Source organism: Osmerus mordax, chromosome 2 (assembly GCF_038355195.1).
Source record: "Osmerus mordax isolate fOsmMor3 chromosome 2, fOsmMor3.pri, whole genome shotgun sequence".
Classification (NCBI taxonomy): domain Eukaryota; kingdom Metazoa; phylum Chordata; class Actinopteri; order Osmeriformes; family Osmeridae; genus Osmerus; species Osmerus mordax.
In genome coordinates, this window is record NC_090051.1 from 12,496,749 (window position 1) to 12,522,729 (window position 25,981).

Below are 25,981 nucleotides of genomic sequence, written 5' to 3' on the forward strand. Positions count from 1 at the left end.
GACTGGAGGGCAGTGGTGACTGAAAGGAGGGCAGTCTCTGTGGAGTGGCCAGTCTTGAAGCCCGATTGGTTGGGGTCAAGCAGGTTGTTCTGAGAGAGAAAGTTAGATAGTTGGTTAGATACAGCACGTTCAATTGTTTTTGAAAGGAAGGGTAACAGTGATACCGGTCTGTAGTTCTGGAGGACGGCAGGGTTAAGGGAGGGTTTTTTGAGTAAAGGGGTAACTCTAGCCTGTTTGAAGGCAGAGGGGAAGGTGCCAGAGGTAAGAGAGGAGTTTAGGACATGGAGAAGAAAAGTTATGATGGAGGGGGAGATGGTTTGAAAGAGAGGTGAAGGGATAGGATCAAGGGGACAGGAGGTGGGGCGATGAGAGAGAATGAGGTCAGAGATCTCTGCCTCAGACAGGGGAGAAAAAGAGTTTAGACATTTAGTTGGGTCAGTCATGGAGGGTGAGAGGGTAGGAAAGGTGGGTTTAGGGAACCGACTGCTAATGTCGGCGACTTTTTTCTCAAAGAAGGAGGAGAAGTCGTCTGCTGTCAGGGTGGAGGGAGGGGGTGGGGGAGGTGGGTAAGGAAGGGTGGAGAAGGTAGAAAAAAGTTTGTGGGGGTTTGAAGCGGAGTTGATTTTGTTCTGAAAGTAGAGGGTTTTAGCACCAGTTATGTGAGAAGAGAAGGATTTGAGGAGGGAGTGATACTTATCAAGGTCCAGGCCGCCTTTGGACCGCCATCTCCTCTCAGCTGCCCGAAGGGTGGACCGTTCTTCACGAATAACATCCGTAAGCCACGGGCAGGAGGGAGAAGATCGTGCAGGCCTGGTTGACAGGGGACAGAGAGTCAAGTGATGCAGTTAAAGTGGTTAACAAGGTGTCTGTGGCAGTGTTAGTGGGGTGGGACGAGAACTCGTCAATGGGGGGGAGGGAGGATGAGGGAGGTAAAAGTTATTATATACAAATTATGCCATTACTGACAAAACTAGTTTGACGCTAATGCAGGTCACTTTCAATCTCTATATTGTTTGCATTTATCCTGGAGGACGGCGCAAAGCAGTTACTTAAGCATTGTTATTAACCCTCTTTTAACACCGTGAAGTAGTCTTGAAATCACATCATGGCTTTGATCAGAATCAGAATTTGGTTTATTCGCCATGTATGTTATACAAACACGGAATTTACTGTGGCAGGGAGGTGCAAAACACTAAACATATATAGATCTTGTGATCTAGAAGGATCACAATGACTCTTGCTTAGAGACTTGTTGCTCTTGTGGTTAGTGGTAATTGTAATTTTTTTTTGTTATCGCTGTGATATATTGTTTTTACTACTGTTGCTTGCTTTTTTCCACAGGTACACTTGCACTTATAGCGGTTCATGTTGTTTAATTGTAACTTGTTTAACTACATGCTCTTATGGTTCTTCCCTTTGGCACTTACTTTGGTTGTTCACAATGTGTGCTTCATGTTTTGGCTACTCGCAATGTTTTTTTGGATAAAAGCGTCTGCTAAATGAATAAATGTAAATGTAAGATCTTAAATTAAGTAAAAGTACAAAAGTTTAACTATTCCTAAGAACTAAACAATCTAAGAATACAACAATTTAAATATAAAATAAAATATATATAAAAATAAGAATAATGAGCAGCGTGAATGGTCAACATAGTGCAATCGGATACTGAGATAAAGTGGCTTATGCATACTGAATTGCCATTAGATGGACTTATAATAGTTAAATAAGTGAATGAATGTCAATGGGAGTCCTTGGCCTTGTTGAAGAGGCCAGTAGCAGATGGAAAGAAACTGTTCTTATGGCGTGAGGTTTTGGTCCTGATGGACCGCAGCCTTCTGCCAGAGGGGAGTAGCTGGAACAGGGAGTGACCAGGGTGGGAGGGGTCGGACACAATCTTCCTCGCACGCCTCAGGGTCCTCGAGGTGTGCAGGTCCTCGAGGGTAGGCAGATTGCAGCCGATCACCTTCTCAGCAGTGCGGATGATACGCTGCAGTCTGCTCTTGTCCTTGGCAGTGGCAGCGGCGTACCAGACGGTGATGGAAGAGGTGAGGATGGACTCAATGATGGCTGTGTAGAAGTGCACCATCATTGTCTTTGGCAGGTTGAATTTCTTCAGCTGCCGTAGGAAGTACATCCTCTGTTGTGCTTTTTTGGTGAGGGAGCTAATGTTCAGTTCCCACTTGAGGTCCTGGGAGAGGATGGTGCCCAGGAAGCGGAAGATAGATCCAAGATGGCGCCGATGATGGCTGCCTCGGTCGTTAGGTGCGCTCTTTTTTGTCTTGTTTTGTCTGTTAATTCAGTGTTCTGCCAAGATTTCCGGGGTTCTCTAACTAGAGAAGTACTTCTAAACATCAGGACTACAACTCCTGTGGATTTATTTCCCACTTTTCTGCTTCCAGCGGCGGAATTAGTGGGAATTATAGTCAAAGCCACCCTCGGCTTTGTCCTAGCAGCGAAGCACCGTAGGAGAGGCAAACGAGCCGGTGCTCTGGTGCGACTCCGTCGGCGTGGGGCACGCACAGCGTTACCGGGGATATTTCTCTCCAACGTGCGTTCACTGAGCAACAAACTGGATGAACTTCAGCTACTGGTGTGGAAAAACAGAGACTTTCATTCATCTTCCGTTTTGTGCTTTACGGAGACATGGCTGAGTGAAATGATCCCAGACTCTGCGCTACAGCTAGCAGGTTTCAAACTGCTGAGAGCGGATCGTAACCCTGTGCTCTCTGGCAAAACGAAAGGCGGTGGTATTTGTTTTTACATTAACAGTGGCTGGTGTGAAGATGTGACAGTGATTCTGCAGCACTGTTCTCCTGATCTGGAATCATTTTTTATTAACTGTAGATCTTTTTACTCGCCACAAGAGTTTGCATCATTCATTCTGGTTGGCGTCTACATGCCTCCGCAGGCTAGCGTCAACGAGGCTCAACGTGTGCTCGCCAGCCAGATACTGAGTGTGGAGCATGAAAATCCGGATTCCTTGGTTATTGTGCTAGGCGACTTTAACAAAGGCAATCTCACTCAACAACTCCCAAAATATAGACAATTCATCAAATGCCCTACCAGAGAAGGAAACACCCTGGATCACTGCTACTCTACAATCAGCAAAGCATACCATGCGGTCCCCCGAGCAGCACTGGGTCACTCTGACCACGCCATGGTCCACCTGATTCCTGCATACAGGCAGAAGCTAAAGCGCTGTAAGCCTGCTGTGAGGACATCAAAACAGTGGACCAGTGAAGCTATGGAGGATCTGCAGGCGTGCTTGGACTGCACTGACTGGGACATGTTCACGACTGCTACCAATAGTCTGGATGAGCTCACAGAGGCTGTGACATCATACATCAGCTTCTGTGAGGACTGCTGTATACCAACACGCACCAGGGTAAGCTACAACAACGACAAACCTTGGTTTACAGCTAAACTCAGAAGGTTGAGGTCAGAGAAAGAGGCCGCGTTCAAGAGTGGGGACAAAGACAGTTTCAAGGAGTCGAAGAACAGGTTTAGCAAGGCGGTGAGGGAGGCTAAACGACTGTACTCAGAGAGGCTAAAACACCAATTCTCTGCAAACGACTCTGCTTCTGTCTGGAGAGGGCTCAGGCAAATTACTAACTACAAGCCCAGAGCCCCCCACTCCACTAACGACTCCCGCCTGGCCAACGACCTGAATGAGTTCTACTGCAGATTTGAAAGACAATTGGACAGTCTTGAACTACCCCTTCCCACCCAGGAGGCCTCCCACCTCCCCCCCTCTACAGTGACGACTCTCTCCATTCAGGAGGGTGAAGTTAACAGACTTTTCAAGAGGCAGAACCCCCGCAAAGCAGCTGGGCCGGACTCTGTCTCTCCAGCCACCCTCAAGCACTGCGCTGACCAGCTGTCTCCGGTGTTTACCCACATCTTTAACACCTCCCTTGAGACATGCCATGTGCCAGCCTGTCTCAAGTCCTCCACCATCATCCCTGTGCCCAAAAAGCCAAGGCCAACAGGACATAATGACTACAGACCCGTCGCCCTGACCTCTGTGATAATGAAGTCTTTCGAGCGCCTGGTGCTGGCACACCTTAAATCCATCACTGACCCTCTACTGGACCCCCTGCAGTTTGCCTACAGAGCCAACAGGTCTGTGGACGATGCAGTTAACATGGCCCTCCACTTCACCCTACAGCACCTGGACTCCCCAGCATCCTATGCCAGGATCCTGTTTGTGGACTTCAGCTCTGCCTTCAACACCATCATCCCCGCCCTGCTTCAGGACAAGCTCTCCCAGCTGAACGTGCCTGATTCCACCTGCAGGTGGATCACAGACTTCCTGTCTGACAGGAAGCAGTGCGTTAAGCTGGGAACACAAGTCTCTGACTCCCGGTCCATCAGCACCGGATCACCTCAGGGCTGCGTCTTTTCTCCTCTGCTCTTCTCCCTGTACACCAACAGTTGCACCTCCAGTCATCCGTCCGTCAAACTCCTGAAGTTTGCGGACGACACCACCCTTATTGGGCTCATCTCTGGTGGAGACGAGTCTGATTATAGGTGGGAAGCGGCCAACCTGGTGACCTGGTGCAGCCAGAACAACTTAGAGCTCAATGCTCTTAAGACAGTGGAGATGGTTGTGGACTTCAGGAGGAACACAGCCCCACTCACCCCCATCACCCTGTGTGACTCCCCAGTCAACACTGTGGAGTCCTTCCGCTTCCTGGGCACTATCCTCTCCCAGGACCTCAAGTGGGAACTGAACATCAGCTCCCTCATCAAGAAAGCACAACAGAGGATGTACTTCCTTCGGCAGCTGAAGAAGTTCAACCTGCCAAAGACAATGATGGTGCACTTCTACTCAGCCATCATTGAGTCCATCCTCACCTCCTCCATCACCGTCTGGTACGCTGCTGCCACTGCCAAGGACAAGAGCAGACTGCAGCGTATCATCCGTACTGCTGAGAAGGTGATTGGCTGCAATCTGCCTACCCTCGAGGACCTGCACACCTCGAGGACCCTGAGGCGAGCGAGGAAGATTGTGGCCGACTCCTCCCACCCTGGACACTCCCTGTTTCAGTCACTCCCCTCCGGCAGAAGGCTGCGGTCTATCAGGACCAATACCTCACGCCACAAAAACAGTTTCTTCCCTTCCGCTGTTGGCCTCTTCAACAAGGCCAAGGGACCACACTGACTCAAATGACTTATTGCTTAAAACTGCACCACAACATGGTATCTTGTACATTTGTATTTTTTGTAATATTTGTATTTTGTATTTTTATATTGTAATTTACGGCAACTTATATTTATCCCACTTAGTACTGCTAGTTTATGTACCCTTAGTATAGTTAGTCCACATATTTAAATTTTAGGTATATGTTTATTGTATGCACCTTCCTGCCAAAGCAAATTCCTTGTCTGTGCAAACTTTCATGGCGAATAAATCCCTTTCTGATTCTGATTCTGAAGGACTCCACAGTGTTGACAGGGGAGTCGCACAGGGTGATGGGGGTGAGTGGGGCTGTATTCTTCCTGAAGTCCACAACCATCTCCACTGTATTAAGAGCATTGAGCTCCAAGTTGTTCTGGCTACACCAGGTCACCAGGTTGTCAGCTTCCCACCTATAGTCAGACTCAGCCCCGTCAGAGATGAGCCCAATGAGGGTGGTGTCGTCCGCAAACTTCAGAAGTTTGACAGACGGATGACTGGAGGTGCAGCTGTTGGTGTACAGGGAGAAGAGCAGAGGGGAAAGGACGCAGCCCTGAGGAGATCCGGTGCTGATGGACCGGGAGTCAGAGACTTGTGTTCCCAGCTTAACGCACTGCTTCCTGTCAGACAGGAAGTCTGTGATCCACCTGCAGGTGGAGTCGGGCACGTTCAGCTGGGAGAGCTTGTCCTGAAGCAGGGCAGGGATGATGGTGTTGAAGGCAGAACTGAAGTCCACAAACAGGATCCTGGCATAGGATGCTGGGGTGAAGTGGAGGGCCATGTTAACGGCGTCATCCACAGATCTGTTGGCTCTGTAGGCAAACTGCAGTGGGTCCAGGAAAGGGTCTGTGATGGCTTTGAGGTGTGCCAGCGCAAGGCGCTCAAAATACTTCATTACCACAGAGGTCAGGGTGACGGGTCTGTAGTCATTGAGTCCTGTTGGCCTTGGCTTTTTGGGCACAGGGATGATGGTGGAGGACTTGAGACAGGCTGGCACATGGCATGTCTCCAGGGAGGTGTTAAAGATGTAGGTGAACACCGGAGACAGCTAGTCAGTGCAGTGCTTGAGGGTGGCAGGAGAGACAGAGTCCGGCCCAGCTGCTTTGCGGGGGTTCTGCCTCTTGAAAAGTCTGTTAACTTCACCCTCCTGAATGGAGAGAGTTGTCACTGTAGAGGGGGTGAGGGAGGAGGCCCCGTGGGTGGGAAGGGGTAGATCAGGACAGTCCAATTGTCTTTCAAATCTACAGTAGAACTCATTCAGGTCGTTGGCCAGGCGGGAGTCGTTAGTGGAGTGGGGGGCTCTGGGCTTGTAGTTGGTGATCTGCCCGAGCCCTCTCCAGACAGAAGCAGAGTCGTTAGCAGAGAACTGACGCTTCAGTCTCTCTGAGTAGTCGTTTAGCCTCTCTCACGCCTTGTTAAACCTGTTCTTCGACTCCTTGAATCTGTCTCTATCCCCACTCCGAAATGCTTCCTCCTTCTCTGACCTCAACCTTCTGAGCTCTGCTGAGAACCAGGGCTTGTCGTTGTTGAAGTTCACCCTGGTGCGTGTTGGAATACAGCAGTCCTCACAGAAGCTGATGTATGATGTCACAGCCTTTGTGAGTTCATCCAGACTATTGGTAGCAGTCGTGAACATATCCCAGTCAGTACAGTCCAAGCACGCCCGCAGATCCTCCATAGCCTCACTGGTCCACTGTTTTGATGTCCTCACAACAGGTTTACAGAGCTTTAATTTCTGCCTGTATGCAGGAATCAGATGGACCATGGTATGGTCAGAGTGACCCAGTGCTGCACGAGGGACGGCATGGCCATGGTCAGGCTCTACTGACTGTAGTGTAGCAGTGATCCAGAGTGTTCTCTTCTCTGGTTGGGCATTTTATGAATTGTCTGTATTTAGGGAGTTTGTGGCTGAGATTACCTTTGTTAAAGTCGCCGAGTGCGATAACAAGGGAATCCGGGTTTGCTCGCTCCACACTCAGAATCTGGTCGGCGAGCATGCGTTGGGCCTCTTTAACCTGTGGACCCGGTGCCATGTAAACACCGACCAAAATGAGTGACGCAAATTCTCGTGGCGAGTAAAAAGGTTTACAGTTTATAAAAAATGATTCCAGATCCGGAGAACAATGTTGCACATCACTGTCACATCTACACACCAGCCACTGTTTATGTAGAAACAAATACCACCGCCTTTGGTTTTGCCGGAGAGTGCAATGTCCCGGTCAGCTCTCACGAGTTGAAAGCCTGCCAGATGTAATGCAGTGTCCGGGATCAAATCGCACAGCCATGTCTCCGTGAAGCACAAAACCGAAGATGAAAGAAAGTCTCTGTTTTTCACCATCAGTAGCTGAAGTTCGTCCATTTTATTGCACAGTGAACGTACGTTGGAGAGGAAAAAACTTGGAAGCACTGTTCGGATTCCACGTCTGCAAAGCCGAACTAACGCTCCCGCTCGCTTTCCCCTTCTACGGCGTTTCACTGCATGAGCAAAGCCTAGCGCGGCACTGGCTAGAATTCCCACTAAATCTGCCGCTGGAAGCAGAAAAGTGGGAAACAAATCCACAGGAGTTGTAGTCCTGATGTTTAGAAGTACTTCTCTTGTTAGAGAACCCCGGAAATCCTGGCAGAACACTGAATTAACAGACAAAACAAGACAAAACAGAGCGCACCTAGCAACCGAGGCAGCCATCATCGGCGCCATCTTGGATCTTGGATGCAAAACATTACACTGCTTCATTAACACCTTTACAGTGGTATTATATTTGAAATGAAACTTTAGCTACAAAATGCTTGTGTCCCATGTAATGAGGCCTGGATTGTGTGTCGTTTATCTTAAGGGTCACCGTGAACAGAAACCATTAGCTTTTCTGCTTGGTTTTACTTTTAGAGCAAATATTACCTGCAAACCAATACCATTACCGTGGAATTTTTCTCTTTGAATCCCATTAGATATGTTTTTGTTTTGTCTCTCCAAGCCTTGTAAGGAGGAAAAGGGAACAGAAATTAAAACCTTATACAAGGAGATCTTTCTGATGCGATTCATCTTTATTGGAAAAGGGAAGGATTTTAAAGATGAAACTCTCCTTAGTACATATATTAAATACAACTTTCCTCAAATTGACAACAGGTTATAATTTCTGTCTGCCTATACATGTGTATTTTTCCAATCAAAATCATATCCTTTACTAAAATAAGAAATGCTTCAGCAAGCATGAATTACTCATAATCTTCTCAGTACAGCACCAATTCATCATGTGTATTCTACTTCTGAGGTTGGTGTGGGGTTAGAGTGAGATATTTCACATCAAGGCAACGGTAAGGGTCAGAATTAGGGTCACGATTTGGTCAGAGTTAGGATCAGGGTCAATGTATAGTTAGTTATATTTGTCTTCAGGCCAGGATTCGGCAAGGGCCCGAGTTGGGATAGGAACAGGGGATTAGGCCGGGGTTACGATCAAGGGGTTAGGTCAGGGTTATTGTAGGATAAGGGTTAGGTTTACAACCAAACGCAGTAGCACTAGCTCAATAAAAAGGGTTGCACTTCATTGGCATGGATGGTTTTGGATTGTAAAGCACACTTGTATACCCTCTAGACACACATTTGTTTATTATTATCATTTCTGCATGCCTCCAATCACTGTTGGTCTGCTTCTGTGCCTGTGTCCTGGATTGTTTTAGGCGCATTTCTTCAATGATCTTGTAATTTATTTATTTTTCTCTCTCATGGCTCATGCTGCCAGCTAAAGGGTTACCCTTCTGATTAAGCCGCAGGCTTTCATTCTGTCTCTGGTTTGTTAATCAACCACATAATTGTTTTTAATTGTATGATTCATTCAGTCTAATTCGACTGGTAATTACAGCTGTGTTTCACATCCTCTGACTAGCCAGTGGGAAATGCCATTTATTTATCTTCTGTTTATAGAGTGGGGATGGCTCTGATATTATCTAGAAATGTATAGAATATATGCACCCTATGTATGTTAATGGCGGTTTTTCTTAAAGCAAACAGCACACAAAATATTGTATGCACTGTTAACTGGAAAGGTGTTTGCATGTATATTGTATATAACAATAATACTTATGTCAAGCTAAAAAATAATAATTACTTAAATCATATTAATCCTCATGACAAACTGACATTAACTGATTGATTCTGATTGATGGGAGTCAGATGGCTGAGTGGTGAGGGAGTCGGGCTAGTAATCTGAAGGTTGCCAGTTTGATTCCCAGCCGTGCAAAATGACGTTGTGTCCTTGGGCAAGGCACTTCACCCTACTTGCCTCGGGGGAATGTCCCTGTACTTACTGTAAGTCGCTCTGGATAAGAGCGTCTGCTAAATGTAAATGTAAAAATGATTCAATGTCGTTTTGTCAAAAATTAGATTCACTCTAAACCACATCATGGTGTCAGGACAATAACCTCTCTCTCAACATCAGTAAGACTAAGGAGATGATTGTGGACTATAGGAGGCGGCAGTAGGAGGAGCATGCACCCCTATACATCAACAAATCCGAAGTGGAAAAGGTCAGCTGCTTCAGGTTCCTCGGGGTGAACATCAGCAATGATCTCACCTGGTCTGCTCACACGGACAAGGTAGTCAAAGCGGCCCAGAAAAACGCTTCTTCTTTTTGAGGAGACAGAAGAAGTTTAGCATGGACTCAGTCATCCTCAGTAATTTCTACAGACAGCACTATAGAGAGCATACTGACTGGTTGCATCACAGTGTGGTATGGGAGCTGCACAGACAGAGACCGCAAGGCCCTACGTAGTGTAGTCCGGTCTGCTGAGTTCATCATCGGCAGGAAGCTCCCTGCCCTACAGGACACCTACCACACACGATGCCTCAGGAAAGCTGGCAGGATTCTAAGAGACTGTTACCACCCCTATCCTTCTGTCGTTTTACCCCGTTAACTTCTGGCAGGCGATACCGAAGCATTTGGTCTCGCACACGCAGACTGGACAACAGTTTCTTTCCAAGGGCCATCAGGCTTCTGAATGAACACTGATGGTTATTGATACACTGTCGACACACTCACACTAGTCACTTTACACACTGTCACTTTAGCTACTGGTTGCACAATCAGCAATATTGCACCAACTTGTCTCTAGGTTAGTATAGGTTATAAGGTTAGTATAGGATATTATGTGTATTATAGGTTTAGTATACTGTATTGTTTATTATTTTGTTTATTTTGAAGGTTTATTATATTATATGTTAACTTGTCATAGGTGTAAACTTGTTCTGAGTACTCATGTCATGTTATGCCAGGTTATGTTGTCTTGTCTTAAGAATTTCAGTGCCCAGTCTGACCCTGTGTTGGTCTGTGCATCTGACAATAAAAGACTTGAACTTGAACACATATACCAGGGGAAACATAGCTGCTGAACTATAGATCGGTGATGGAAGTTTGAAACACATGAAGCATGTTTTCTTGTTGACAATTGTTACTATTTGGTGTCCATCCATGCAATTTAAGGTAAACAAAACAAGGGGCTGAAATAGTGAGACTGAAGGAGACTTGAACTCACACAGTGTCGACCATCTGTGTTCTATGACAGACGCTTGGGAAGGTGTCATGCTTGACAAAGGTGGAAACGGCGACACCCATTTCCCAAATCCTGCTTCGCTCTGGGTTGGGGGAGATTAAAAGAGTGATGGCCTGTCACTCAGGCTCTACGTATATGCTCTCACCAGGGGCCATACTGCGAGGAAGCTAACTGCGGTCTGGGTTTGATGTATGATAGAGCTGAAATTGGCTCTTGTTATTTCAGGGTAAGGTTGCAGAGCATCATACTTGTTCCAGAAATGCAGCAAACAGCCAATCTAGGTGAGGATATAGACTGCAAACCTGGGTTTTAGTTTGACAATTCTTTCGTGACATTGTAAAGGCTTCATAAGTAATTGACGCAGAAAAGAAAGAATCTGAAAGGACTGTGAAAAGCACTTAATTATAATTTTGTTACAAAGTGATCTTACAAACACTTTTTGATTTGTATTTTCTTTGCTTATGCTTAAGCTATAGGCCCCTTATTCAATTAAAAGCTTCTTTAAATACAAGTTTTTCATTCCATGGTTATCTTTATATCTCTCAGTTCATAATATATTTCTTGCATCTTGCTATGACTCAGGTTGAACGCTTTTGAATGTTTCAAAGCTAGTGCATTAAAAAGCTATGCTCAGGAAGGAGTAATATCTTGGCATCAGAAAAGAAAGAAGAGACTGCTTTCATCTCTCGACCTTGATAGATTTTTCTTGTGTGTTATATTTATGTGTAAAGTAAAAGCCCTTTTTGTAAAATGGAATAACCATACTTTATGCAATATCAAATGTCAGCCAGCAATTCATGTTCAAGTTTTGTGTCATTAGTCATTCCTTCACAAACATAGGTTACTCTTTGAGTTGCCCACCTCAGATGAACTGCAAGCTGACATAGTGCAAGTTTATGATTTAGATTAAAGTTAATTAAGGTAATCTTGTTCGCAAAACTTGAACACATGAAATATGTTGGACAAGAATGCAAAGAGTGCACATATAAACCCCCAAAATGATGGATTACTTTTTGCAAAGTAATCCAGGAATTGTATTAGCGCTACTTTAATAGCAATATTCAATTTTGTTTTGAAATCCGCTCTGTCTGAGTTTAAGCCCATAGTAATTACATTGGCTCCAAACAATTCTGGAGAAAATAATTGGGTTTCACGCAACATATTGAACAGTCTTTTTGCTTGTGGTAATGGGTGACAAATGCTTGTCACTTTTCCCATTGAGTATCCCATATCCTCACAATAACAATTGTCTAATTCTGAGAAAATCCATTCTGGAGAAAACAGAGCATACAAGACCTGCATGCATCATATCATTGATCTGTTCTCCAACCCATCCCTCAAAATCATTTTTTTTTTTTAAGCCCAGAGGAAGGTTTGATTGATGTACGCCCAAATTACGAGGATGGTTTCATTTGTATACAATTTCGATTCGCCGTCTTTTGTCTGACATGCTATTTATGTGATTCTTTGTTGAATAGGTGTGCGGATAAAGGTCAAGTCTGTATTATGTGATTCATTGCAATGAGACTTTTGACAATCCTGAGGCTAAAGAAGTTCATTCTGTTTCTGGTGGTTTATTCTGGCCTTTTTTGCTTCCATTACCTAAATGGACCATCTCAGAGGGCCTCTCATGATAGTTAGGTGTTTTAACTCAATCTGTTACCTCGGACTGTACCTGTATGTTCTAATGTCAATAAATAAATGTACCAAGGTTATATTGCCTATTAAAGGAAAGCAAAGCCAAAGGCTAATTAATGATTAAACAACCAGATCACAGGTGAGTGAACTGCAACCCTCTCTTGTGACTTAACTGTTAATTACCTCTTGTGCTTTTCTCCACTCAGAGGAGTAAAAGGTGACTTTAATTATATTACATCATTCTTCAGGAGGAACTAATCATCTCGATCAGCGACAGTGACATTTTGCAACTAGCAGATCAACACTTTAAAACCTGAGCTGTTGTTTGGTCTTCTTCTTTTTGGAAATACAATTTTATTGGGTTGATGTTATTAGATAATCTCATCCTCAAAAACAGATTTTAGAAAAACAGTTCAGTTGTATAACAGGGCCATCTATTATTAAAAAACAACAACACGCTCATTAGCAGGGCAGAACATGGAGAGTCATGTATCTTTTCAGATACCATTTCCTTGTGAGATCTTAACTGACTTATGAAATCTAAGTTTCTTGTCATGGATAGTGGATGCAGTCAGATATAACAGATCCTGGCGTTGACCATCAGCAGGCTACCCTTTCAGCTTTGCTGCTTTGAAATTGTCTTTGAAATTGTCAATGGATCCGATCAATAGGATAAATGAAGGTGATCATTTGATGTAGAGAGATTAAGTCAGTAGAGACACAGTAATGGTTTCAGATGACACACAGTCTATTGACTGCCATTAAGACAAAAAGCCCCCTTCAAAATTCATACTCTGATAATCCGTGTATCATTCGTTCTTTCATTTTTCAATTGATAAACCAAAAACTATTTGTTTTTCCGTTATTCAATTGAGAAACCAAAAACGAGAAACCAAAAACTATTGTTTTTCTTGTTATTCAATTGAGAAACCAAATTCGAAAAACCAAATAGAAAAACGGGGCACTGACCAAAAATGATTTTGAAATGTTGTTTTTGGTGACCCGGAAGTTGTTACTCATACGCCCGTTGGCTGCGCGCAGTTCGCAGTGTAACCCAGCCGCGCGAGAACCATGGAAACGAACGGAGCGTCCACCAGAAAACACAAGGAAGAATGTAGATAGATAGATCCCAAACTTGAAATGGAATGTTTGCACTTTTTTTTATATTTTGTTGTATGTATTGTACTTATGTTTTTCATGCCAACAATGTTAATAAAATGATCAAATGCATTCAAATAGATAGGCTAACCTGGAAGGTCCTGACGATTTTTTCGGTTGTCATCAGGGTTCTAAATTAACTTTTTTGATCACCAGCCAATGTGGCTATGGTAACAATCAGAATTTCCACTAACCACATTTTTTCGGTGAAAATAAGAGAAATTATGAGTGCCACTGAATGCATTTGATCATTTTATTAACATTGTTGGCATGAAAAACATAAGTACAATACATACAACAAAATATACACTGAAAGTGCAAACATACCATTTCAAGTTTGGGATCTATCTAGTATCTACATTCTTCCTTGTGTTTTCTGGTGGACGTTCGTTTCCATGGTTTTTTCGCGCTGGTTACACTGCAAACTGCGCGCAGCCAACGGGCATATGAGTAACAACTTCCGGGTCACCAAAAACAACATTTCTAAATCATTTTCGGTCAGTGCCCCGTTTTACGATTTGGTTTTTCGATTTTGGTTTCTCAATTGAATAACAAGAAAAACAATTGTTTTTCATTTCTCGTTTTTGGTTTCTCAATTGAATAACGGAAAAACGAATAATTTTTGGTTTTTGGTTTATCAATTGAAAAATGAAAGAACGAATGATACACGGATTTCTGATGTCCTGGTTTTGTGTGCCCTGATACATTTGTGCATCCTTGTTTAATACAATACTGTTGGCATATGATGCATGGCCCTATTATAACCCTAGGTATTCCAGTTAAACCGAAAGCCTGTATTTGGTTTGGAAAAAACGTCAGAGGTTCTGAGATTTTACAAAACAGAACACAGAAGCTAACAAACACTTCCTTTAGTAATACTGTGTGATGAGATATCTCACACATCTCAGTCCCCATATGTTTTTACATCCCAACAGGCTCAGGTAGTCCTTTGAAAGCTGTTGCATGGTAAAGGTGCATAATATGCTGACGAGGTGTTACTGTGAGCAATATATGAATTCCCTTATATTAGGTTTGGACTTTATGAAAAAAATAATAAAAAATCAGTAATTCAGAAGGAAGCAGGACCCCACAGAGAGAGTGGATTGTTTGCCAACATGACCACTCTGCCAGGGCTTGCTGCCCACATTTCTGCTTGTCCCCTGAAGAGCTCCTCTTGCCATTCTAATTGTGTGGAAATAAGCTCTTTACAGGTAATTACAACAACAATTATCCTGTTCAATGGTTCACCAATGCTCCTACTAGCAGTCTATTAAGGGCAGATCACAGGGAGGAGAAAACACATGCATGACAATTAGTTTTGGCCCAGTATAGAGAATATGGGCAGAACACAGAATAACAAACAGTGGGTCATTAATATGCAGAGGTGAAATGAGGCCAGGTCAAAACACCCTCCAGTTTAGCGTCACAGGGCTACTTTGGCTAAAGACTGACTTATGTTGGGTCCTGGGTGTTTACTTTCAGAACATGTTGCATTAATACTAGTGTGCTACTCGCTGCTGTGCTGCGGTAAAATTAAACACAAATATTATTTAAGGATTAAAATACATTATTATTGTGCAATATTCATTTTGAACTCAGCTTACGTGTACATAGAAAAGCAAATAGCTAAATCAAACATTTAAATATAGCATTGTGTTTCACTCGATAATACTAGAGTCATGACCAAAGTAAGGAAGTGACAAATCTTGCGTTTTGTGTGTTGCTTCAGTATTTGCTGATTATTTGTTCACATTTCTATGGTATACTGGAAAATAATGATAAGCATCTAATTGTCAGTTTTTTTTAATTTTTTTCAGTTTTAAAGGTTTATTTTGTCAAAACATTGTACAGTATGCAAAGAGTCCCTCCTTTTACATTTACATTTTAGTCATTTAGCAGACGCTCTTATCCAGAGCGACTTACAGTAAGTACAGGGACATTCCCCCGAGGCAAGTAGGGTGAAGTGTCTTGCCCAAGGACACAGCGTCAGTTGGCATGACCGGGAATCGAACTGGCAACCTTTGGATTACTAGCCCGACTCCCTCACCGCTCAGCCACCTGACTCCCTTTTATAGCAATCAGTCTGCTTGCATAATCCAATCAGAATGATATAGTGATTTGTATGACCACACACAGCTCCAATGTCATCCTTAAGTTTGCGGACGACACCACCATCCTGGGTCTAATCTCGGACAACAATGAGACCACCTATAGAGATGAGGTAAGGGGCTTGGTAACAATGTGCCAAGACAACAACCTCTCTCTCAATGTCTGCAAGACTAAGGAGATGACTTAGGAAATGGCATCATGACCCCATACACATTCACTATAGTGTACATGCTGTAGTGGAGAGTCTCTGACTTGAAATTTCTCGGTGCGTTCATCAAAAATGACCTTACCTGGTCCAGGTAAGTGGACTCAGCAGTTAAAACTGCCCAAAAGTTCCTATACTATGAGGAGACTCAAGAAGTTTGGCATGTCTGCAAAAACTCTCACCAACTTCTACAGGTGCACCATTGACAGTGTGCTCTCAGGCTGCATTACTGCCTGGCATGGCAGCTGCTCTGCTGCTGACCGTAATGCCCTCCAAAGGGTGTTGAAGACAGCAGAGCGTATCACACGCGATCCCTAGGAAAGCACAAAACATCATAAAGGATCACAAGCCAACCAGGCTATGGACTGTTCACACTGCTGCCGTCTGGCAGACGTTACTGACGCATCAGCTCACGGTCTACCAGACAGGTTCTTCCCCCAGGCCATAAAGCTTTTGAACCAGCAACATTGACAAACTATGGACATTCTATGGTCACCCTCTGGACATCCCCTGAACGCTCTCTGGTCATTTCAGGTATTCTCTGGTCATGTGTACCCATTCATAGGCACTACCACAATATACATTTATATTATTTATATTTCTTTACGTTCCTATTCATATATATTCCCCATTCCTACACTCTGCAAACTGCTGCTAGTTTTTCACTTATAATTGTTATTGCTTCTGTTATTTTGCGTCCATCTTTGTATAGTAATTTGATCTTTGCATATTTTGTGTTGCTGTACGGTATACATACAGTATATATATAAGTGTAATTTTTATTTAGTATTTTTTATGATGCTACTGCATAGTTGCTTGCCAGGTCATAAGAATGTATTGGTCTTAAGGACTCTATGCTAGTGGGTGCTAATGTGACAAATAAACTACTTTAACTTTGACTTTTGACTTCACCTGACTAGTACTCATTCGCACTTTCCCACGTGCTGATGATATGATTCTTGAAATGATGTCAGCTTGTCATTTTGTGCCAGGGCCCAAAAATGTTGCAATGTGGGTTTTTGCAATAAATATCTTTTTTGGGGGGGGCTTATTAAGCTTTTATTTCAAAAGTATCTGATCATTACACAATTATCGAGAAACAATGGGAATCAACACCATTACAGTTGAAGCAGCAGGCTTTGCGAAACACAAAATGTATGTCACTGAGAATCCTTTTGGCCATAACTGTATGTGTACAAGATGTGGTCAAAATAAAAATAATTAAACTGAGAACAAATGAAGGGTAGTTTGAACCCAAATCTGAAGGTAAATTAGACATGTGAACCATCAAGGATATGGCTGTGTTTTAAAGTTCCCGGGTAGAGACACCTTTCAAGTGAGCAGTACACGAATGCCATACATGCACAAAAGTCTAGAAAAGTGGTAATCTAGATAGTAATTTAATGGATACAATTTAAATACTGTCTGGCAGTTGCTCACCCTGTTCTGCCTTTCACTCGCATCTTACTAGAGCTGTGTAGCACATGATTATCTTGATTGTTGGAACTAGAAGGTGTTCACCATCTGTGTACTAGCAGCTTCAGCAGTTATGGGGTCATGTATTCTTGAAATAGTGTTGCATCTTAACCAAGCCTGAGGACATCTTTGTTCAATTGAACCATTCCGCAAACACACTGTATCCGACAAATGCACAAGCCAATGATTTATATTGGTTAAAATGTGTAATTGTATCGTCAACACTTTTATTCCATATTACAACAGATACTGCATGGCTGAATGGTTGCTTCTTGCAAGATTAATTGTTGGCCAGAAGTCTCAATTAACCAGGTGTCAGAAGGTCAACATAACCACTGTCATGACAACATATATCTATATTTCCCCAATTGAAGCACATTAGAATATTATTTCCTTCTTGGTATTGTTGTTGACCTAAGCCGATTAGTAGAATATAGTGAATTGCTTTGTTTCACAATTATCCGCTTTCAAGTGATGTGTGTCCTTACTGAGATGATGATATGAATGGGAGTTATTCACTGTAGTCAGCTGAATGAGGGTCACTGTTCCTGCTGGTGTTCTGCTGCTCTCCAAGTGTATATTGACATGGATTATGATCTTGATCAGGTCTATTAAATCGAACAGTAGTTTTCAACAACAACAAAAAAAGGCCATATTTGGATGTCTTCCTTTATTAATTTAGGGGTTTAGACGCCTTGGAGAAAGGTCCAGGCCTGTGTTTTGCAAATGGAAACATTGAAACATTTATGCTCAGAGGCAAATTCCTGTCCATGCATGTTATAATACGTCACAAGTTTAACATAACATTTTCTGTTAAAAAATTATGATTTTGTTTAATTATCGCGGCATGCGTTGACTTGCCATTCGGCACTTGGAGTTAATGCTGTTCTGACACTTAACAATTCCTCTATCTCCATTGTAGTGGACATTGGTTTTGGGTTAGTAACTTTGCAATCATTTTGCCCTTTATTGGGGTAAAGCTGTGTTTTTAGTTAATGGGTTAATGTCTTTCACAGCTGTGGCATCATATTTGATGTAGCACTATTCTGCTCCATACATCTAAAACTGTATCAAGGGTATTTGTGCATTACTAACTTTAAATAGCTGTAATACATTTAATTTAAACGCTTTGTAAAATGTTACATGCAAAACACAATTTGTTAAGTTTACTTCCCCCAATCAGTGCCGCTGCTAGCCATTTTGGTGCCCTAAGCATAATTCCTTTTAAAAAACCCGATTGTTTTTGCCAGTTTAACTTTTTATTACCAAACATATAACTCAATACCAATAGCCTAACACAACAGCAGCATCACAATGTAAAACCTATTCAGAGGTGGTGGTTCTCTGCTATGTATCTGTCCCTAAACAGCTAGTTGAGGGTGGTTGATCAGGGCTTGGCAGGGACGGACTGGGAGTAAAAATAGGCCCTGGACTTTGATCCAGACCGGCCCACCAGAACCGGCCCCTGTATACGCCACCACAGCTGCCCTGCCAATGCATCCACATTCTGTGTTTGATGTGATGCTAGTTACGGAGTTCCCAACGTAATGCGAGCGCGAGCGAAAATTCTTGGCCTTTATTTGAGCGCAAAATAGTTTTTGAGCTTCGTGTAAAATAAACAGCCGTTTTTCAGTTGGTAAAACCTTGTCTAGTGAAGGTGATGTATTTTTGTCTCTTAATGCTTCAGCCCCACCCTTACGTTTTCCAAATTATAAACATTTAAAACTGAAAGCATGCAGCCAAAGGAGCTCTCCACCGTTATTACTCATTTAAAAACTATTTGATGAATCGAATATAAAAGCATCACAGAATGTAAAGTAAAGTAACAGCTAGCTGGCGTTAGTTACTTGTAAAATGCATAGATAATGTTTAACAGTAAAATCTCAATTTAGCTTGCACCTAACATATTTGAGTGTGCTAACATTAGCAATAACGTCAGCTAGTTCGAGGTGTATGCATAGGCTAACCATTAAATTAGCAGCACATTTCCCGTATTTAACAATGAGTAAACATGGACTTACCTGAAAGTGATGCACGGGCATCATTTCGCAGTTTCTTTCTCTTTCTTATTTCTGCCCCTGACTCCTGGTGTCTTTTTGAGGCCATTTTTGAAAAGTTGACCCTACTGTCAAAGTTCGTCAGGCCACTGAGATAGGAAAGGGCACCCACGGCGAGCTTGGGAAGTTGAGTGTGTATTAGTTGTTTTGGGGGGGAGGCACCATCGTAATTTTTTTTGAGTAATTAAATATATCTCTTGTTCTGCCTGTTTTGTGATATACATGCCTAAAAGGTGCCTAATATTTATATACTGATATAATATCGGCATTATAATTATTAGTACTATGATGATTTTTGAGTTGGCAATTTTTTGGTGCCCCCTCAGGACTTGGTGCCCTACGCACAGCGTGTAGTGCGCGTTATTGGAGCGGCGGTACTGCCCCCAATGCTGTATCAATACACAATACATAATCATACATCCTTAAAAAGTTCAAACCCATTTATTAATTCATATTTACCTCAACTTTGGTATCTTTGTACACAGATCCACAAAAATAATTTTCATTCTCTTGAAAATATTTGCTGTTTTCTGTCTAAAAAGAGGTTGGCCAAAACCAAGATTCACGGTGATGCCGAAAGAGTACAGAGAGGCAAACATATAGTACAAGTAACTGAATAATGTTGAATTGTATTTGTCAAGTTTGTTGAGAACAAGGCTGCACCCAGTCACCCAGAGAGCGTAGAGGAAGTAGTTAAGGGTGTGGATGAGGCCCATGATGGTGAACCTCATCTGGCTCTGGTGCAGGGGACTGGAGAACGAGCTGCTTCCCTCCATGCTCTTCATATGCCCACGAAGGTAAGCAAGGGTAGCTCCTGAAGATGCCGCCATCATCACAATGAAGAGGAACATGTATAAAGGATGGATGTGCCTAAACACACTTTGGTAGACCTCCATTGTACCATCATCAGTACTGGTGTTGGAAAACAGGGACAAGCCAAGCCTGGCTTGAGTTATTTCATATGTCATGGCACATGCATCCAACAAGATGAAAAGTCTGTCAACGGTGAGGCAGGAGTAAAAGACCAGTTTGATGTTCCTCCTCATCCAGATGAAGAAGGGTCGTTGGTTGGGCACGATCTTGGAGTAGTAGAAGACGCTTAGCCACACACAAGAAGACATGCTACAATATGAACAAAATATCAAAACATCGTAATAAGCTCTCTCGAGTGTTTTGTTTGATATCAAAGATGTAAAAAGCATGGGAAGAAGAATCATTGCCTGAAACAGGCCATTCACAGTCAAAGTGGAGCAGATAAGAAAAAATAGAGGCTGTTTAAATCTTCCTTCTTTATCACGTAGCACGCACAGAGCATAAAACATATTTTTAACAACACCTAAAAATGATATTAAGACCAACAGCAAAGAATAAACTACTGACATGGTGAACCAGTCCTGTCTACAGTGAAGGACTTCTGTTTGTTATGTTTGTTGGAGCTCCTATCCTTAGACACAATTTTAATATCAATGGTCTGTAGCATATGCTAATGTTAGTGCCACAGATTAGGCAAAAATGGACTATCAACAATGTGGATGTCAACACACTCTCATATTGGAAATGGAAAAGTGCTGCGTACCATCAAATCATGGTTGGAAATGTTCAGTCCCATAGGGACCTGTGCAACATTTCATGCCAAATGATTATCCAAAATTATCCAATGCCATTCTATGGTTGAATGTTTTCCAATGTTCTATGGTTAATCTGATTATGCTTTGTGGTATTGTAGGATTGTCTTTTGCACTTGTGTGACTAATTTCTTTTTGAGGTCATATCAATCCTTCATGGAATAGGCAAATTAGACACAGTGAGTCCCATTTTAAATTAATAAAGCCAGTCCCATTTTTAATGGTCAAGTCCACCTAATATGTAAATATTATAATGGAAAGCTCAGCAATTAGTTTAAAAAGTTAAAAACTAAATTGGAATTATGTTGCGCGGTTGTCATGCAACAGTTTTTATTCTCATAATGTCTATATTATTGTACAGACATCCTGTTTCACAGTCCCTGTAGTAAAATACAGGACAACCACATATATATCCAAAACCACAAACGTTTTGGTTTGTCTAATGGAAAACTATATCCGTGGTGGCAAGTTCTGTAATTATTAGATGAGGAAGTGCTTCAAGTAGCCATTTTATTTCTTTCTCATTTGGTAAGATATCCCACCATGTCTGTATTTACATTTGCTAATTTTAGCAGACGCTCTTATTACGAGCGACTTACAGTAAGTACAGGGACATTCCCCCCGAGGCATGTAGGGTGAAGTGCCTTGCACAACGTCATTTGACACGGCCAGGAATCGAACTGGCAACCTTCAGATTACTAGCCCGATTCCCTAACCGCTCAGCCACCTGACTCCTGTATTTAAAGAGATGTAAGGCAACTTATTACAAGTTAATACAAGTTAATTGATCAATACTCGTCCTAACAAATTCTAAATCAGTATGCTATTCACCTAGCACATACCACAGTGTGCTTCAGCAGATAAAACAGAACACGTATATTTTCTTGGAATTGCTAAGTATCTTTCTATGAAAACTGTTAACACATTTTAATGCACATTACATAGCTCTGAAAGATGTATGCACAAATCATAAACATGCTCATCATTCAATGTGAATCCATTTAACTACTTTGTTAAAGAGAGCAATCACCCTGTGTCTGAAAACAGACTGTGAGAAGCCCAAACACAAAGAATTTGAAAAAATAATGAACATAGCTATACCACTGTGGCTATACCCTTCTGGATCACGCTTCAGGTATTCAGGGTTGTCATAAATGGAGATCACTACAATGCTAAACACACTCCCTGGTAAAAAGATTACTGCCTGGACCATGCATGTGACAGCAACCCTCATCAGAGCCTCCAGCTACGGCTGGGAGAAGGAGCTGCTGTTGTCCACTATGCTCTTCATGTGCTTGTGCAAGTAGATGTAGGTGCGGCTGGAGCACCACACCATACAACTCAGAGGATGGACGAAATATGTCAATAATAAAACACGAGACATGAAAAACAGATAACTCTTGGCTGTGTGTCTTGCCTGGGGAAGTGTTGAGTTGTGGTGGACCATGCTGACGTCAGGGTAGACCAGGCCCAGAGTACGCAGCTTGTCAAATATGGCAGAGATCCAGACCTGAGAGGAGAAAAGTGCAGTCTATGACGAGACCACAATATGTGACTTTATCAAAGTTGGTTTTCACCCAGGTGAACATGGCTGTGTTCCGTTGTACAATCTTGAAGTAGTAAAACACACTGATCCAAGAAGAGCAGGAATAGTTGGCCACGAAAAGCAAGTAAGCTAAGTAATTCATGGCTAGAGAGTGGATGACAGATTTTTCAAACGCCTGTAAAACCACCGTTAGAAATTTACACATTTGGTAAAATAAGCTGATAAAAATAACCAAACCTATAATAACAAACCTGAGAAGATGTTGTTGGTTGACACCTGGTTCCCTTCTTGTGAGCACCAGGCAAAGTATGAAAAACACATTAAAAAAAATGTCTGCAAAAGTAATAGATCCACACACAATGGCAAATGTTTCCATTGATTTTTGTCATTTTTAAACAGTTTGAAGTATTGCTGATAGTAAAAACTCCTGCTCTCCACTCAGTCAGTTTCAGAGTTTGATCAAGACTATACCCGACTGCATAGATGTAAACCAGCTAATGGTAAATGGACTGCATTGCTTTTCTACCTTATCAGTACTCAAAGCGCTTTGAGCTAGGGGCAGTTTACATGAGCATGACCATTATGTCATGCATGCAAATCAAATACTTGATTTACATCACTCCTTACAGTACAATTCTTCATGGTGATACAACAATATTAGTCATCAGAATATATGGAAAATAAGGACTTGTCTGCACATGAGTGTATGGTTTCACATTCAGCCATACATACTGCACAATTGCATCGTTTGCATAGCTCCTACACAGCAGGCAAACACTGGCACAGGACAGAGAGGATGGGGAAAACTGAGGGCTAAGCATTCCCAAAGATCCATGGTAGCTCTCTTTTTATAGACAAAGATAAGCGGGGGGTTACACTAATAGGACAGGACCCCCCCAGGTCAAATTGTTCAGATTCTGGACTTTGGGGACAATTATTTTCCCGCTCTTTTGTCATACAGCCATCTAATGGCTGATGCTCCAGGCTCAATTTGATATTTTTAATGCTACCTCCAGTGCAGTTTGCAGAGTCTGTGTGTAAAATTGAACACAGAGTAGGCGGCACAGGTTATGGGTGTGTCAAGAAGAGCAGCAACGCATGAGAGCAGTGCTGCTCATCCTCCCAAATTGCATCTTCATCAGGAATTTCTTTCACAACTTCATTTATTTACTAAATCATAATTCAGTCAATCAAGAACATTTATTTATGAAGCACTATATCATATACCATCTATGTAAATCACATGGGTTTAAATTGCGTAAATGTTGAAGTTGTGTTCAATGAGAGGTTATGTCATGTCATGTCTGCAACTACCCTGAATCAGGGTATAATTCTTTAATATGACAGAATTCTTAACTTCCTGTCTTCCAGAACTAAGCTCTGTATGAGTGGGTGAAAGGTATCCATTATAGACCTGACACGCTATACTACAAATTATTTTCATACAACCCCTGGTTTGTACCGTTGGACAAATGAGTGAAAATTATTATTTTCATTTTGCATGGTACCTGCAACTTAAAATGCGACTCAATATCATTAGACCATACCTCTGTCTGATATCATATGTCCATCCTTAAAGTTGAGGCCCTACAAGGAATACATGTATCCATATGTACCAGCATGGACATGGTGGCATGGGCGATTCAATATTTAAATAATACCAGAACACACACAAATCCTTTAGAGTACAATTTTTGCATAAGCATCTAGTTATCTTTGGTCATATTTAATTCTGTTCAGTGTTAACCATGAACTTGTTTAGTGTAAGACAGGATACAACTCCATTAGGTATGCATTTATCCATGCATAAGCTGAATTTGTTTGTTCCGTTTCCAGTTTACTGTGGTTATTTAAGGACTTAAATGAATGCTCCCCGTCTTCACGTCTGGTCTTCCCTTTGAGGAGACATCTGCTTGCTTGCTGCTCCAGAATACAGACACACCCACCCTCTCACACAGACAAGCAGAGGGTAATCTGAATAGCAATTATGTGTTCAAGAAGAGATGGTTTGTTTCAAAAAAGAATGTCAGATTTTATTAAACATATATTGATAATAATATACCTGTACAATTAAAGCCATACAAAACTGGCCCTCAAAATAACCACAATATCAACATGAGTACAAAAAAGGTCTCAGAGGTTAATTACAACTTGCAGTCAAGGACACTTTAATTGTAAATAAAAAGGTTTTCAGGCAAAACTTTTCTGGCTTTTGTTAACCTCACTACTTTGTGATTGAGTGTGTTAATGAATAATTACTCATGTAGGACTTCAGCATATTATATATGCATTATTTGTTCTTTTGGTTGTTGTTGCCATTGCTGTAGTTAGACTGTCACTGTACCATTTTCTTAGACTCAGAGTATTGTCATTCATAATCATCCCTCTTACTGTGAGACAGAAAACACATCTACGCTATGCATCACTTTTTCATGTCTCCAACAACAATCGGCAGTGCTAATCCACAACCTAAATCTAAAACAGGAATGCTATGTTACAAAAGGTATACAAGATCACGTGACCCTGATCAGGAAAGCACACACATAAAAAAAATATCGGAAGATGAACAATAGCTTTGAACAAAATACAAGAGTTCAAGAGAACGTGGAGGAAAAATATAGATGTTCACACACGGCTCAGCTCTGTTGATGGTCTTCTAACCCTTGGCCAGACGCCACTCAAGTGGTATTTGATAGGTTTTCCAGCCAGAGGACAGGCAGCAGTTATTTTTACACACTCTTGCCTTGCCACAGTGCAGTCCCCATCCATACAGCTTCTACAGTGAAAACAAACTTGCTTTGAAAGAAACAGAAAGCAAACTGGAGGTAAGGTTTTTCGAGGAACAAAGAGAACTGTCTAACATCTTTGCAATTTTATCATGTATTAAGGATCTGTTTGAATTAACACGTAATAATGAATGTTCTGTTAGGGAAAATGCAGTGTTTCTCAAACTGAGAAAAAAAGAGGCCTCCCCTTGAATTATAATATACTGTATCTCTATATATTATACATTCATATATGTATCGATCCCCTCCCCTCCCTTCAGTTTGAGAACCACTGGGAAACTCTGCATTGAAGTGTGCAGATGTCTGAAATAAAAATATCTGATTTAGAATTGTGAAACGGGCCGAGGTGCACTCCAGTGATCCTCTTAATTCCTAAATTCCCCAAGATCCTCAAGATCTCACCAGAAATAACTTCCTGTTTTTACCTTTTTTAGAGCACCACATTGTCATTAGCTACTGATACGATCACCAAACAGTCTTCACTTCCTGGGAAGATCTGTCCTACACGCTTGTTTTCTTTATCTAGGATAAAGTTGTTACATTTTGGACCATATTCTAGCCATTTAAGTACATTAATTGCACTAACCACATTGAGGCAGAAAAAAAGCTCAATGATTTGTTGTTGCTTCTGTGCCTCCATCATTCCATTAATAGAGCC

At 42.1% G+C, this 25,981-nt stretch overlaps 1 protein-coding gene across 1 annotated transcript; it reads right to left on the bottom strand.

Moving 5' to 3' along the window:
* Positions 1-19,688: 19,688 nt before the first annotated feature.
* On the bottom strand, positions 19,689-22,327 carry tas2r203 (taste receptor, type 2, member 203). Its single transcript, XM_067261089.1, has 4 exons — positions 22,242-22,327; positions 20,268-20,488; positions 20,038-20,180; positions 19,689-19,703 (listed from the first exon to the last, which is right to left on the bottom strand). Exons 1-4 carry the CDS (start codon positions 22,325-22,327, stop codon positions 19,689-19,691), a joined length of 465 nt encoding a protein of 154 aa, XP_067117190.1.
* Between the last annotated feature and the right edge of the window lie 3,654 nt (positions 22,328-25,981).

Coding starts and splice junctions, on each gene's coding strand:
- tas2r203 (XM_067261089.1), bottom strand. CDS start 22,327: ATGGTGTGGTGCTCCAGCCGCACCTACATCTACTTGCACAAGCACATG. Junction 20,489..22,241: donor AGCAGCTCCTTCTCCCAGCC/GTAGCTGGAGGC, acceptor TTCATATTGTAG/CATGTCTTCTTGTGTGTGGC. Junction 20,181..20,267: donor CAACACCAGTACTGATGATG/GTACAATGGAGG, acceptor CGGCATCTTCAG/GAGCTACCCTTGCTTACCTT.